The sequence below is a fragment of the Morus notabilis genome, unplaced genomic scaffold (assembly GCF_000414095.1).
Source record: "Morus notabilis unplaced genomic scaffold, ASM41409v2 Scaffold314, whole genome shotgun sequence".
Taxonomy (NCBI): domain Eukaryota; kingdom Viridiplantae; phylum Streptophyta; class Magnoliopsida; order Rosales; family Moraceae; genus Morus; species Morus notabilis.
In genome coordinates, this window is record NW_010360279.1 from 310,379 (window position 1) to 323,860 (window position 13,482).

At 38.0% G+C, this 13,482-nt stretch overlaps 3 protein-coding genes across 4 annotated transcripts in view; all 3 read left to right on the forward strand.

Moving 5' to 3' along the window:
- The window catches only part of LOC21407517 (pyrophosphate--fructose 6-phosphate 1-phosphotransferase subunit alpha), a 6,189-nt gene extending 690 nt beyond the window's left edge, over nucleotides 1–5,499 (forward strand). Inside the window, exons 2-19 of the mRNA XM_024164303.1 lie at nucleotides 767–939; nucleotides 1,273–1,385; nucleotides 1,605–1,679; nucleotides 1,775–1,888; nucleotides 1,971–2,038; nucleotides 2,228–2,311; nucleotides 2,646–2,699; nucleotides 2,881–2,961; nucleotides 3,082–3,175; nucleotides 3,254–3,327; nucleotides 3,494–3,604; nucleotides 3,725–3,769; nucleotides 3,854–3,910; nucleotides 4,041–4,145; nucleotides 4,239–4,355; nucleotides 4,477–4,580; nucleotides 4,687–4,852; nucleotides 5,001–5,499. Coding sequence (XP_024020071.1) covers nucleotides 767–939; nucleotides 1,273–1,385; nucleotides 1,605–1,679; nucleotides 1,775–1,888; nucleotides 1,971–2,038; nucleotides 2,228–2,311; nucleotides 2,646–2,699; nucleotides 2,881–2,961; nucleotides 3,082–3,175; nucleotides 3,254–3,327; nucleotides 3,494–3,604; nucleotides 3,725–3,769; nucleotides 3,854–3,910; nucleotides 4,041–4,145; nucleotides 4,239–4,355; nucleotides 4,477–4,580; nucleotides 4,687–4,852; nucleotides 5,001–5,129 — 1,764 coding nt within the window. The 3' untranslated portion in view covers nucleotides 5,130–5,499. The remainder of the gene's footprint in view (nucleotides 1–766; nucleotides 940–1,272; nucleotides 1,386–1,604; nucleotides 1,680–1,774; nucleotides 1,889–1,970; nucleotides 2,039–2,227; nucleotides 2,312–2,645; nucleotides 2,700–2,880; nucleotides 2,962–3,081; nucleotides 3,176–3,253; nucleotides 3,328–3,493; nucleotides 3,605–3,724; nucleotides 3,770–3,853; nucleotides 3,911–4,040; nucleotides 4,146–4,238; nucleotides 4,356–4,476; nucleotides 4,581–4,686; nucleotides 4,853–5,000) is intronic.
- A 709-nt stretch (nucleotides 5,500–6,208) lies between these two features.
- Nucleotides 6,209–9,925, forward strand: LOC21411622 (protein FAR1-RELATED SEQUENCE 5). Of its 2 annotated transcripts, XR_002902054.1 has the most exons (4): nucleotides 6,209–6,813; nucleotides 7,075–8,836; nucleotides 9,173–9,295; nucleotides 9,426–9,499. XR_002902054.1 is itself a non-coding variant. In XM_024164350.1 (3 exons), exons 1-3 carry the CDS (start codon nucleotides 6,428–6,430, stop codon nucleotides 9,588–9,590), a joined length of 2,313 nt encoding a protein of 770 aa, XP_024020118.1. In that variant the 5' UTR covers nucleotides 6,209–6,427; the 3' UTR covers nucleotides 9,591–9,925. The 2 variants fall into 2 exon arrangements, 1 of the variants encoding a protein (XP_024020118.1); XM_024164350.1 differs by lacking the exon at nucleotides 9,173–9,295 and having other exon boundaries at nucleotides 9,426–9,925.
- A 1,118-nt stretch (nucleotides 9,926–11,043) lies between these two features.
- On the forward strand, nucleotides 11,044–13,319 carry LOC21407518 (cyclin-dependent kinase B2-2). The gene is made up of 8 exons (XM_010096199.2): nucleotides 11,044–11,445; nucleotides 11,865–12,006; nucleotides 12,124–12,185; nucleotides 12,299–12,410; nucleotides 12,508–12,601; nucleotides 12,686–12,755; nucleotides 12,858–12,996; nucleotides 13,086–13,319. Exons 1-8 carry the CDS (start codon nucleotides 11,219–11,221, stop codon nucleotides 13,176–13,178), a joined length of 939 nt encoding a protein of 312 aa, XP_010094501.1. The 5' UTR covers nucleotides 11,044–11,218; the 3' UTR covers nucleotides 13,179–13,319.
- Nucleotides 13,320–13,482: the final 163 nt, after the last annotated feature.

Genomic DNA, 13,482 nt, shown 5'->3' on the forward strand with positions numbered 1-13,482 from the left:
TGGTTTGGCGGATGGTTTTCAAATTTAATGTTGTTTGGTAGGAGGGCGTCGAAAAGGGAACGGATTGAGTGAGGGATCCAACTCCACTTTTGATCCTTCCGAAGAAAGGTCCTCCTTTTTTCTTTATTTTCCTTACCTAAGTTCTCTGTGAGTGTGTGTGTGTGTGTGTGTGTATATATATGTTTATATATATATATATATCTTTCATTCATGTTTAATTCTTTTGCCTCTTACCAAACGCTGCCTAATTGCTTCGAGTTGAAATTACTCAATATTTTCAGCGAAGAAAGGAAAAATTACTTTTGAATTTTCTTTTTTTTTAATTAAGGGTTTTCCCACTCTAATGACTGTTGGTAATTACAATTTCACCTCAGGGAGGGGATGTACTATGTCAATTAGCGTAGTCTTAGAATTTTTTAGTGGACTGGGCATAAAATGAAATAATACGAGAGCATCTTTTTGTTAGATGATATATACTTATAATTTTTTAACTTTAAGTGGGCTATAATTATAAGTTTTTTTTATCAAATAACGGCAAGTCTTAAAATTTTAATATTCACCGGGGTTATATGTGGCTCTGCCACGAATGGCTTTTGAAAACATGTATTTTTAGGGAAAGTTTAGAGAGTTCTCCACATATTTCATTGATTTTGACCAATTGTTAACTTGATATTATGCACTTTAGTGTGTTAAAACTTTCATGCACGCTTTTATTATTTTTTTCCTTGAGGTTTTTGCTTATGCATCGTCACTATACACTATACAGGGAACTACTGTGAGGGTTGAATTTGGTGATGCGACTACAACTTTGGACCCCACGGATGTCCACACCATCAGCCGATCCTTCCCTCATACTTATGGTCAGCCATTGGCTCACTTTCTCAGGGCCACTGCGAAAGTACCTGATGCTCATATCATAACCGAGCATCCAGCTAAAAGGTATATGCTCTTCCAGCTTACTGAAGTAAAGAAATATATCAAGGTCATGATAAGATGGTGATCACCTCCCAAGTGTGATAAGAGGAAACCTCTTTCCATTTCTGTTACTACTATTTAGTTTGACTGACTACCAGGGTGCTTGCATTTTCTTAAATTTTCTCCTCTGTGGGGAAGCATCTGCATGTACTTCGGGTCGTGTTTGAGCAACCTGTGTGAATGCATATTAGTGCACCATTATATAACATATGTAGATGCTAACTCTGGCAATAATGGCTTTAGTTTTGTGGTTTCATTTAGTTGGAAAATGATGTCTAACATGTTGTCTTTGAACAGGGTGGGAATAGTCTTTTGTGGTAGACAATCTCCTGGAGGACACAATGTCATATGGGGTCTTTACAATGCTCTTAAACTTCACAACCCAAACAGCACTTTACTTGGATTCTTGGGTAAGCATCTATCCTGTAATCTCCATTTCGGGTTTTAGTTTCTTGGACAAATCGGGTTGTGCTTGTCTGTGCATACTGAGTTTTCATCAGTATCTTTAGTGTCATAAATGCTAGCAGGTTTTCTTTGCTATACAACGGTTGCTACGTACTTGTCTTCAATCTTTTAGTTTCAGGGATGAAGGGACATAACTTACTGATGATAATTTTATTTACCAACAGGTGGTTCTGAGGGTTTATTTGCACAGAAAACTCTTGAGATAACGGATGACATTCTTGCAACCTACAAGAATCAAGGTGGGTAGTCTTGGAAAGAATTGTGGTATTGAGGCAATCAATGTCTTGCTGGTCCATACACTTATGAGCAGTGTTTTATTGTTGTGCTTGACAAGGTGGTTATGATTTGCTGGGACGGACAAAAGATCAAATTAGAACAATTGAGCAAGTTAACGCTGCACTAACTGCATGCAAGGACTTGAAATTAGTTGGCCTTGTCATAATTGGAGGTGAATGGAATGCATAAGGATTCATTAGCCAGCATAATATAACTTTGAGAGAGATTAATTCAAAATCTTGTTATTTTTGCAGGGGTGACATCCACCACTGATGCTGCCCAACTTGCAGAAACATTTGCCGAAGCAAAATGCCCAACAAAGGTACTTTATACTTGATATTGTATAATCTATTTGCAAAGTATGATCATTGAGGGAAAACAAAGGCCCATAATCATTTTAGTTTTGATGACGATGCTTTTTAAGTCTTAATTAAACTTGGGGAACTTTTTTCCATTTGTGTTTCTGGCTCCATCTTAATATAAAAAGTGATCGCGGTGGTTGAACTTGTAGGTGGTTGGAGTTCCTGTCACGTTGAACGGAGACCTCAAGAACCAGTTTGTGGAAACTAATGTTGGTTTCGATACAATATGCAAGGTATTTGGCTATTTGCCAAACTGTTGTTTATACATGTTTGGGCATTTTACTATGCTTCCACACTCCCTCCCCCCTCCCCCTCTTGTTGTATTCAGTAACCAGTATATTATCTGATTCCTGTGACAAAAATATTATAATACAAAACGGCTATTGGATTAATTTGAAGGTACGACCAATAGAAAAGTGAAAATTCAGCGTTGAAATGGTAACAAGTGGATATTTAGAAAGGAAGTAGATGATTTTTTTTCCCTCTGTGCTAGATCCGTTTTAAGACTATCCTTTTACATCCTATTTACTTCAAAAATTGTGTACTAAAACTTTTTCTTATAATTAGGTTAACTCCCAGCTTATCAGCAATGTCTGTACTGATGCTCTCTCTGCCGAGAAGGTAATGTACTCCTTAAGTGAACCGACCATGTTATAATTCTTTTTACACTATTATAGTTTCTGGCTTTCTGCATTCCTATATCTTTCGGTACTACGTGTTCGGACCTTTTTTTTCTCTTGCAAATAAGAAAGTTCTTATATGAAATATTAATAGACTTGAATTTTTTTCCCTTTGTTTGCAGTATTATTATTTTATTCGACTAATGGGCCGAAAGCATTCACATGTTGCTCTTGAGTGCACCCTCCAGTCCCATCCAAATATGGTGAGCACTTCTTGTCTGGCACTAATTCACCTTATTTTGATCACAAAGGGGGCGATCAATACCTTTTCCTTTTTTCTCAATTTTATATAATGTTTATTTCAACTTTTACGCTCTAAACAGGTCATTCTTGGTGAGGAGGTTGCTGCATCAAAGCTGACTCTTTTTGACATAACAAAGCAAATTTGTGATGCAGTTCAAGCCCGTGCAGAGCAAGGTTTCAATTAGTTTTGGTTATTTTTATCATTTGCAGTTTCTTTTCTTTCTTGGTTACTTAAGCAACGAATTTGGACAGACAAGTACCATGGTGTCATCCTACTTCCGGAAGGACTCATAGAAAGCATTCCTGAAGTCTATGCCCTTTTGAAGGTACGTAATGCCAAACTAACTTCTTTCTTGGCAGATCTTTTTCTCATTGGAAGAGAAGTTTTGTCGAGTAATCAGTTCTGCTTTCATTTTTTTTTTGCTTCTTAAAGTAGGATCTCGATCTCACTCCGTGTATCATGCTTCAACACTTTTCTCTTGTTTGTCTCAGGAAATTCATGGTTTGCTTAGGCAAGGTGTTTCTGTTGATAACATTTCTTCTCAACTTTCACCCTGGGCCTCTGCTTTGTTTGAGTTTTTGCCTCCCTTTATCAAGAGACAGGTATTAATTCGTTCTATGGGCTCATTTTGAGGGTTGGTTTCAGCAAATAATGGATTTCGTTTAAACTTGAGACTTATCTATTTATTCGGTTTTTCTGTCTCTTATTATCTATTCTTACAGCTGCTGCTTTACCCGGAATCAGATGACTCTGCACAATTGTCCCAGGTAATTGGCTTCAGATATACCCTAAGTTGTGAGGAGTTATCAAACCTCTAGCCTCTAGGTTTTTAATCCTTTTGTTTCCTCCAGATTGAAACAGAGAAACTTCTAGCACACCTTGTGGAGGCAGAAATGAACAAGCGTCAGGTATAATATCTCTCTCAAATTACAACTTGTCTGTATTTATCTTTATACATTTCTGTTAATCATATTTCAATGATGTTATTTTGTTTTCTGGACATTCTTTACTAACTGATCTCTTTGATGGCTTTCACAGAAAGAGGGTACATACAAGGGAAAGAAATTTATTGCTATCTGCCACTTCTTTGGTTATCAGGCTCGGGGATCTTTACCATCAAAATTCGATTGTGATTATGCCTATGTATGTTACTCCTAACAATCACTGTCAGTTGCAGTATCTAAGCTATTGATTGTTCTCTTTTGAATGTGGTATACTATCATATTATCCTTGTAGGTTCTGGGGCATATCTGCTACCATATTTTGGCAGCTGGCTTGAATGGTTACATGGCAACTGTAACTAACCTGAAGAATCCGGTGAACAAGTGGCGTTGTGGTGCTACTCCAATTACAGTAAGGATTTTTTTTTCCTGTTTATACCTATACAATTCCCTTGCTTGTCTTTGCTTTCTTGTATTGATCGCACGGTTGGAATTCTGACAACTTTTTTGTTGTGTTCAATGAACACTATTAGGTGATGATGACTGTGAAGCGGTGGTCTCAAAATCCTGGTGCCTCATCTATTGGAAAACCTGCCATTCATCCCGCCACCGTAGATTTGAAAGGCAAAGCATATGAGTAAGTCTACTTGCCATTGGCTCTGCAATTTCATTTGGTATATTAAAGCATTTAGGTTAGAGTTCATGTTAAATCTTTGTTAACCGATTGATGAATTGGGTTGCAGGCTGCTGAGACAAAATGCCACACAACTTTTGATAGATGATCTCTACAGAAATCCCGGACCACTTCAGTTTGATGGTCCTGGTGCTGATGCCAAGGCTGTGACGCTTTGTGTTGAAGACCAGGATTACATGGGCCGTATCAAGAAGCTTCAGGAATATCTTGACAAGGTGATCATAGTTCTACACCCTTTTTTCTTCTCTCTGTAAATTTATTATAAAATTTCAACCTGATCTTTGAGAATATATTTGTTGGAATCTTACTGTGACATGACATCAGCATAGTGCTAATGTAGTTGCCTTCGCTCCCTTTTTTCAGGTCCGAACCATTGTAAAGCCGGGGTGCTCGCAGGATGTTCTAAAAGCCGCTTTGAGCGTGATGGCCTCCGTAACAGATGTTCTATCGACTATGTCTTCACCTTCGTTCAACAGCCAGTCACCCCATTGAAACTCTGAAAGTACATTTGGATGGCTACGCGGCCTGTGGTTAATCAGAACTTCAAAACCTTTGTGTTTTTGTCGTCTCAAATTTTTCGCTAGGCATAATCCTAAACTTCAGATGCCGAACTAAGTTATGCTAGTAATAACGGTTTTTCCCCAGCATCTGATGAAACTTTCTATGCAAAATAAGTGAGTTTTTTGAGCTCTTTTTTTTTTTTTTTTTTTTGAGGGGGAAATTTTTGTATGTTATGACGCAGCAGTTTGAAATGGTTCGAAACTTGCACATTTTTCTTTTGAGTAATTGAGTTGAGTCTAGCAACATAGGAAGGAATGGTATTTGGTGATAATATTAATTGGACTTTTTCGTTTGTACTGAATTTGTGGCCTCTTTTTATGTTTAACCTTAAATTTAATACATAAAATGGAATTGGTTCCAAATAGCCGAACGACATTAATTGTTTTTGAGGATATTGTCACATATCACTATGAGACGTTGTAAGTAATGCTTCTTCTCTAATCTCTGACAAAACAAAAAGATAAAACTATGTTGGATTGGTTCAAAATCACATGAAAAAAAAAAAAGTTCTAAAAATAGTTCAATCTTACTTATTTTCTGTCTGCATCACGTGAATATTTTATTCTGGAAAAGAATTAAAACTAACAAATTGAGAGGTCATGAGGCTTAAAAATCCAAAAGCAAAGCGAGAGGATGAAATTTTAAGACTATTTTAGAATAGAAAAAAAAAAAAAAAAAAAAAAAAAAAAACACCTACCGGAATAGAACCTAATTATTTGAATATTATTTTATAGAATTCTCCAAAAATAAATATAAATAAATAAAAGTAAGTTTTTATTTGAGTTTTTAATTTTAATTTTATTACAATTAAAAATTTTCATAAAAAATTATATTTAATTTTTTTTATTATAATGGCGTGAGTTGAGATCGTGGGCTGTCCTTGAAAGTTAGAAAGAGGAACAAGGACACATCTTTCTCTGCGACACCCTAAACTTTTTTCCTCCAAAGTCGCAAACAAACCCTCATTTCCCTCCTCTCAAAAAGTAGACCCAACAAGCAACAAACAACAAACTAACTGCCTTGTGCCCTTGTCTCTTATCTGGTACTCCTACTGCTTCTCTTTTTTTACTTCCAGTTCAGTTTCTACTCTCTCAGACTCAACTCATTCAGTTGAGTTTGTAATTCGCAACTTTGTCGTTCAATTTATTGATCAAAAAGTCTAACAATGGAATGGAACAAGAAAAACTCCCGAGAGTCCGTAGCCAGGTAATTTGGTTTCGTGTTTGGCCATGGATTTCGAGCCTCTCAATATGGAAACCGACGCCGTTGTTGATTTCGGCGACTTCGATGATTTAATGATGTTGGAGAGGCAAGGCTCTTCTTCCTCTTCTTCTACTTCTACTTCTACTTCTACTTCTACTTCTTCAGCTAGGGCTCACGATTACTCCACCACCGCCACCACTTCCGACGCCGACCCCAATCTCGAGCCCTACGAGGGAATGGAATTCGATTCCGAGCAATCCGCCCGCATTTTCTACAACTCCTACGCTCGCCGCGTCGGTTTCAGCACCCGCGTTAGCGTCTACCAGCGCTCCCGCCGCGACGGCTCCATCATCTGCCGCCAAATCGTCTGCTCCCGCGAGGGCTTCCGCCGCCAGTCCTCCTCCGATAACAGGTTAATTTCTTCTCTTTCTCATCTTATTACCGACCACCAATTTCCATTGTCTTCATTCTTTTCTTTTTTTTTTTTTCCTTTTAAATCTATTTATAGTATTTTATTTGATTCAGTACTAACTACTTTGAAATTCTTAAGATTGATTAGTTTATTAAGGTGTCCGTTTGATAATTGAAATGCATGAATAATAACTAGAGAAACAACAGTTAGAAATGTTTAGTTATCTTATGCTGAAGTTCAATTTTATTCTTGTGCGTCAAGGTCCAAGCGCCAGCGCACCATCACCAGGGTGGGTTGTAAGGCCCAGATGACGGTCAAGAAGCAGACTTGTTCTGGGAAATGGGCCGTTTCCAAGCTGGTGAAGGAGCACAACCACGAGCTTGTTCCTCCTGATAAGGTGCATTCCCTCCGCTCCCACCGCCATGTATCTGGCCCCGCTCGCAGTCTCATTGATACCCTTCAGGCTGCCGGGATGGGCCCCAGTGGTGTAATGTCTGTTTTGATTAAGGAATCTGGTGGGATTAATAATGTTGGTTTTACGAAGGTGGATTGCCAGAATTACATGAGCAGTAGTAGGCAGAGGAGTCTAGGCAGCGGGGGGCAGCTTGTCTTTGACTATCTGAAGCTAATGCAGGATGAGGATCCTGCTTTTTTCTGTGCCATTCAGGGAGATGATACCGATACCGACAACTTAACGGCCGGTAATGTTTTCTGGGCAGATGCGAATTCAAGAATGAACTATAGCTACTTCGGAGACACCGTTACATTTGACACAACATATAGAACTAACCGTTACCGGGTGCCATTTGCCCCGTTCACGGGATGGAACCATCATGGGCAGCCTGTCTTATTTGGATGCGCTTTGCTCCTCAATGAATCTGAGTCGTCTTTCGTTTGGCTATTCCAAACTTGGTTAGCTGCAATGTCTGGTCAACATCCTGTTTCAATCACAACAGATCAAGATAGAATTATACGGTCTGCTGTTATGCAGGTGTTCCCTGGAAGCCGCCACCGGTTTTGTAAATGGAATGTGTTTAGGGAAGCTCAGGAGAAACTATCTGATGTGTATCACTCACACCCCACGTTTGAAGCCGAGTTTCTAAGGTGCATCAATGTCACAGAGACAGTTGATGACTTTGAGTCTTGTTGGGAGTCCCTGCTCCAAAAGTACAGTCTTAGGGATAACGAATGGCTTCAGTCGATGTATAATGCTCGCCAGCAGTGGGTCCCGGTGTTTCTTAGGGATGTATTCTTTGGTGAGATGACCACGATGCAGGGAAGTGATAACGTAAATTCATATTTCGACGGGTACATCAACGCATCAACCACAATTCAGGCGCTCATCAAGCAATATGAGAAGGCAATTGCCACTCGCCATGAGAAGGAAGTAAAGTCGGACTACGAAACGATGAACACCACTCCTCTTCTGAAGACGCCTTCTCCCATGGAGAAACAGGCTGCAAAAGTTTTCACAAAGATGGTATTCATGAAATTCCAAGAGGAACTAGTTGAGACTCTTGCTTATCCTGCAACTATTGTTGATGATACAGGATTGGAGACCATGTATCGAGTGGCGAAATTTGGGGAAGACCACAAGGCACACTTTGTTAGGTTCAATGTGTTTGACAAGAAAGCAAGCTGTAGCTGCCGAATGTTTGAATTTTCAGGAATTACTTGTAGACACATTTTAGCAGTTTTTAGGGTGACAAATGTTCTTACACTTCCATCCCATTATATACTGAAGAGGTGGACAAGAAATGCCAAAAGTGGGATTGTATTGGATGAGCAGGCTCTTGGTTTGCCTATCGGTTCTCAAGATTCTTGTGCTGCTCGCTATGAAAATCTGCGGAGGGAAGCTATCAGATATGTTGAAGAAGGAGCTGAATCAGTGCATACTTATAATGTGGCAATGGATTCTCTTCGTGAGGCTGCAAAGAAAGTTGCTGCAGCAAAAAAGCATGTTCCTGTAGTCACACAAAATACTGCTTATCATGGCAGCCAGCAGCATCAGTCTTACTCATTGGTGAGTCATAATTCATCTTTTCGTGGCCTTTGGATTTTGGCATTATTGTGTCTTGCTATAAAATGTCCTGGGCTCGAACGGGTTGAATGAAAATAACTAAGGGTACCATTATTTGTGCTAAAAATTCCGAAAGGAATTATCCTATTGCCTTTTCTTTTCAATTCCGAGAGTGTGAGCAAGTTGCTAAAGCTTTACTTCATTTTGCCTTTGAAGATTGTTTATATATTATGTCATATATGTTTGAAAAAGAAAGATTAACGTAGGATTAATTGAGTTTGCCAATCTTTTAATGAGATTAAAAGATTTCTCTGGGCATAATCTAATGGCTTTTGTTAGGTCAATAATAACTGGGGGAGGACAAAGATTTAGGAGGCACTTCATCTGTGGCTCTAATAATAACCGAAATTCAGCAATCTTAAGCTGAGAAATATGCTTCTTATTAAAGCCTGCTCGGTTTAGGTTAGTGAAACCCATGTGATGTGGCTTTTTCTGCAGTCGTTCTTTCATGCTTTGATTCTTTTTGATTTGTTCGGTTTATCTATCTCTGCAACTTCCATCTCTGTATTATTTAACTAAAAAAATTGTGTAGGATCAAGACAAGAAAATTGAGGAATTGAGTGCTGAACTGGAAGATGCAAGTAAGCGATGCGAAGCATATAGAGCAAAGCTTCTTGCTGTTCTCAAGGATATGGAAGAACGAAAGTTGAAGATATCAGTGAATGTCGAGAATGTGAGGCTCAACCTCAGAATTTAGATATGGAGCATTGGAGCACTGCTATTCATCATTATTGGTGTTTTATTGGTATTGGTGATATGCATGCATCTTCATGCGTGTGTCGGTAAAAGAAAATTGTCACATGGCGAAAACAAAAAAGAGTGAATATACCGAATTGGTCAGCTATGGCTCCATCTCATCCTTTGTATGTAAAATAAATATAAGAGCAACTAGGAGGAGGGCTGTCTCCAATATTACCATACATTCACTTGTTTAGATATATTGCTAGATAGACTGTATTTCTTTTTATTCCCTTTTCTCTTCCAATTTAAATGCAAAGATTAAATTAGGTGTACTTAGTGGCAGAAGACGAGTTTTTCTTTTTCTTTTTATTTTTTTTTTCAACTGATATTCATGAAATAAATTTTGACGTTGAGGTCCATTTTTCTTCTTCTATTTCTTTGTTATCTTTTTATATGACAGCACTCGGCCACCGTTTGAATCGTGCCATTAGAATTGAAGTTTCTCATTTTTTTTTTTTTCAATGAAGACTTTTGCACGTGTGTATATATAACAACTCTATTCCGGATAAATACAACATGTAATTGGCATTATGGTCAAAATTGCGGTAAATAACGTATTTTTAAAACTAAATTAAATAAATAACAGATTTTAAAATATGAGAATTTTTTGATACGTTTGACGTACTGACATATCAGGTTTTTTTAATCGTTAAATCTGCATATTTTTTTATTTTTACGTGATTTTATACAGATTTAATGAACACAAAATTTATCCTATCGATATGTTGGCGTACCCCGGAGAAAGTCCCATAAAATATTTGAAATAAGTAGCAGTAAAAAGATTTTTTTAGTTCGTAAATTTTATTTACAATTGGGTTTATATGGTAAAAATCTTTACGACTGGACTTAGATTTACATGTTAAAAAGATTTTTTTATTATGTAAATTTTTTATTTATTGTTATTTATTTCAATTAATTTTAAAATGTACTATTTATTTTAATTATTTACTATAAATTTGTTATTTACTTCCCCCTAAAGAAAAATAAAATATGCTCTCTGAGAGCTTTCCCCCTCTTAAGTAAGTCCAAAAAAAAGATAGTGAATTTCGTGAGATATAATATGGTTGGTTAATTTGAGACATTAAAAATTGAAACCTCAAAGGAAATATAATGTTTACGTGAATAACAAAATTTTTATGCTCTTTCACTAAAGAGCATTTCTCTAGATTACTATTATTATTATTATGAGAGAACAAGCCAAATATTGTAGCACAATTAGTGTATAGATTAGAAAATTATAGCACAAATATTATTATTTTTTTGAGATGATGACAGGTTTGCAGTGACAATATGATTGGGCCCCAAGTCCTGGGTCAAAGCACCCACCCATGTAAGCAACATAAATTGGGCCTGTGCTAAGTCTGTGTAAGGAAAGGAAAATGCGGAGCGTGCTGGGGTTGGAATTTGAATTTCAAAAATGAAAAATGGCCGTTACCATCTCAACGAGCAAAAATCCCTCTTAAATCCAACGGCTATATTAACATCAATCCTTCTCTCCATCTGTCTATCGCCTGTCTAGAGAGAGTGAGATAATTTGGTTCTAGAGAGAGAGATCTTGATCAAGAGAGAGAGAGAGAAACAGAAATGGAGAAATCTGCAACTATGGTGTCAGCAATGGAGGCGTTCGAGAAGCTGGAGAAGGTGGGAGAAGGGACGTACGGGAAGGTGTACAGAGCGAGAGAGAAGGCCACCGGGAAGATCGTGGCTCTCAAGAAGACTCGCCTCCATGAGGACGAGGAAGGCGTTCCTCCCACCACTCTCCGCGAGGTCTCTATTCTGCGCATGCTCTCCACCGATCCGCATGTCGTCCGGTATCTATCTCCGTCTCTGCACCTTTTAGGGTTTCCTACGAATCTTGCTTCTTTTTCAGCAAAAGATGGTTCTTTGCTTGATTTTATCGAAAATCTTAGGGCTCTACACGCTTCTTGAATCTTTTTTTCCCTAGGATCGTTCTTTGCTTGATTTCTTGGAAAAATTTGGGTTTCGCACATTTCTTGAATCTTTTTTTTTTTTTTTTGAAGGGACACATTTATTGAATCGTTTTTGCTCTATTTCATGGAAATTTGTAGTCGTCTATGTTTTTAGGGTTTTGATTTGGTTCTGTTTCCGTTGTTGATCAACTATGTCACTGTTCATCTGTGGTTTTGATCTGGAAAATAATTTTGTGTTTGGTGGTGGGGTCTCGAGTCTAGAGGCTAATTGATGTGGTGGTTTCTTTGAAAACCGATAGGTTGATGGATGTGAAACAAGGGCTGAGTAAGGAAGGCAAAACAGTTCTGTATTTGGTGTTTGAGTACATGGACACTGACCTCAAGAAATTCATCCGCAGTTTCCGTCAAACTGGAGAGAACATTCCTCCCAATATTATCAAAGTATTTGACTGAATTCTTGTTTGAGATTTGTTTGTTATATTATACTTGCCCCAATAAAAATCTGTTTTGAAATTAAAATAAAGTACCAATCATGTATAATTCTTTTTTCTATTGCAGAGTCTGATGTACCAACTTTGCAAGGGTGTGGCTTTCTGCCATGGTCATGGCGTCTTACACAGGTAATCTCTTCCTTCGATTGTACATGGCGCATCAGACATAATAAGACATGCACATAGCTTTATGAGTGACTACTGTTTTCATCTGCTATTTTGGCTCTTTCTGTCTCATGTAGGGATCTTAAACCCCACAATCTGCTTATGGACCGAAAGACAATGATGCTTAAAATCGCAGATCTTGGACTAGCTCGAGCATTTACTGTGCCAATTAAGAAGTATACTCACGAGGTACCAGAAAGTTGTTTCATTTCAGAGATTGTGATTGCTGTTACATAATTAATATCAGTCAATAACAAACTTGGTCATGGCTTGCGATTGTGTGCAGATATTAACCCTGTGGTATAGAGCTCCTGAAGTCCTCCTGGGCGCAACTCATTACTCAACTGGAGTGGATATGTGGTCTGTTGGGTGCATATTTGGTAAGGAATCTCTTCCATGGACTTAAGCCCTCAATGAATCTTCGATAAACAGTTTAATCATCTTATGTTCTATCTAATTTGTAGCTGAACTGGTCACAAAGCAAGCACTTTTTCCTGGAGATTCTGAGCTTCAGCAGCTTCTTCATATCTTCAGGTTTACTAAACAAAATTCTTCAGTTTTTTGCACTTTTAAGTGATTTTAATACACTTCCCTGCTTGCTTAAACTATGTGTTGTTTTGTGTCGTTTATGCGCAGGTTATTAGGGACTCCAAATGAAACAATGTGGCCAGGAGTTAGCAAACTAATGAACTGGCATGAATATCCCCAATGGAGCCCCCAAAGCTTGTCTAAGGCGGTTCCTAATTTGGACAAGGATGGAGTAGATCTGTTAGCAGTAAGTTGTGCTATCATTTTCATGTGAGATCGTGATTTCCGTTGGACCTGTTGATTAAACGATTACTGAAACTTTGTCTATTTTTGCAGCAAATGTTGCAGTATGAACCCTCACTACGGATTTCAGCGAAGAAAGCCATGGACCACCCTTACTTTGATGATCTGAACAAGGCTGGTCTATGACTTAGCCACAAGTCACTGATAGAATCAACAAACATGTTGATTACTGTTGGTTCTTTCAGCAGTTCGGTTCTTTTAGTTTGCTCATGTTTTGTCTAGTAGGGAAAAACCATGTAGTAATGAATGCTTCGGTTAAGTTGATTATTTTGCATGTATAAATGAAATCAGATTGTCTACCCTTCAAAAGAAAAAAAAACAAAAAGGTTGTCTACTGCAAATGTGGAAAACATGATGTTCATCATTATTTTTTAAGCTCCACTTTACTAACGCAAGTGGAAAGTGCAAATTTATGCGATTAATAGGGCAA

Coding starts and splice junctions, on each gene's coding strand:
- LOC21411622 (XM_024164350.1), top strand. CDS start 6,428: ATGGATTTCGAGCCTCTCAATATGGAAACCGACGCCGTTGTTGATTTC. Junction 6,814..7,074: donor CAGTCCTCCTCCGATAACAG/GTTAATTTCTTC, acceptor TTGTGCGTCAAG/GTCCAAGCGCCAGCGCACCA. Junction 8,837..9,425: donor AGCATCAGTCTTACTCATTG/GTGAGTCATAAT, acceptor AAAATTGTGTAG/GATCAAGACAAGAAAATTGA.
- LOC21407518 (XM_010096199.2), top strand. CDS start 11,219: ATGGAGAAATCTGCAACTATGGTGTCAGCAATGGAGGCGTTCGAGAAG. Junction 12,411..12,507: donor TTAAGAAGTATACTCACGAG/GTACCAGAAAGT, acceptor GATTGTGTGCAG/ATATTAACCCTGTGGTATAG. Junction 12,756..12,857: donor CAGCTTCTTCATATCTTCAG/GTTTACTAAACA, acceptor GTTTATGCGCAG/GTTATTAGGGACTCCAAATG.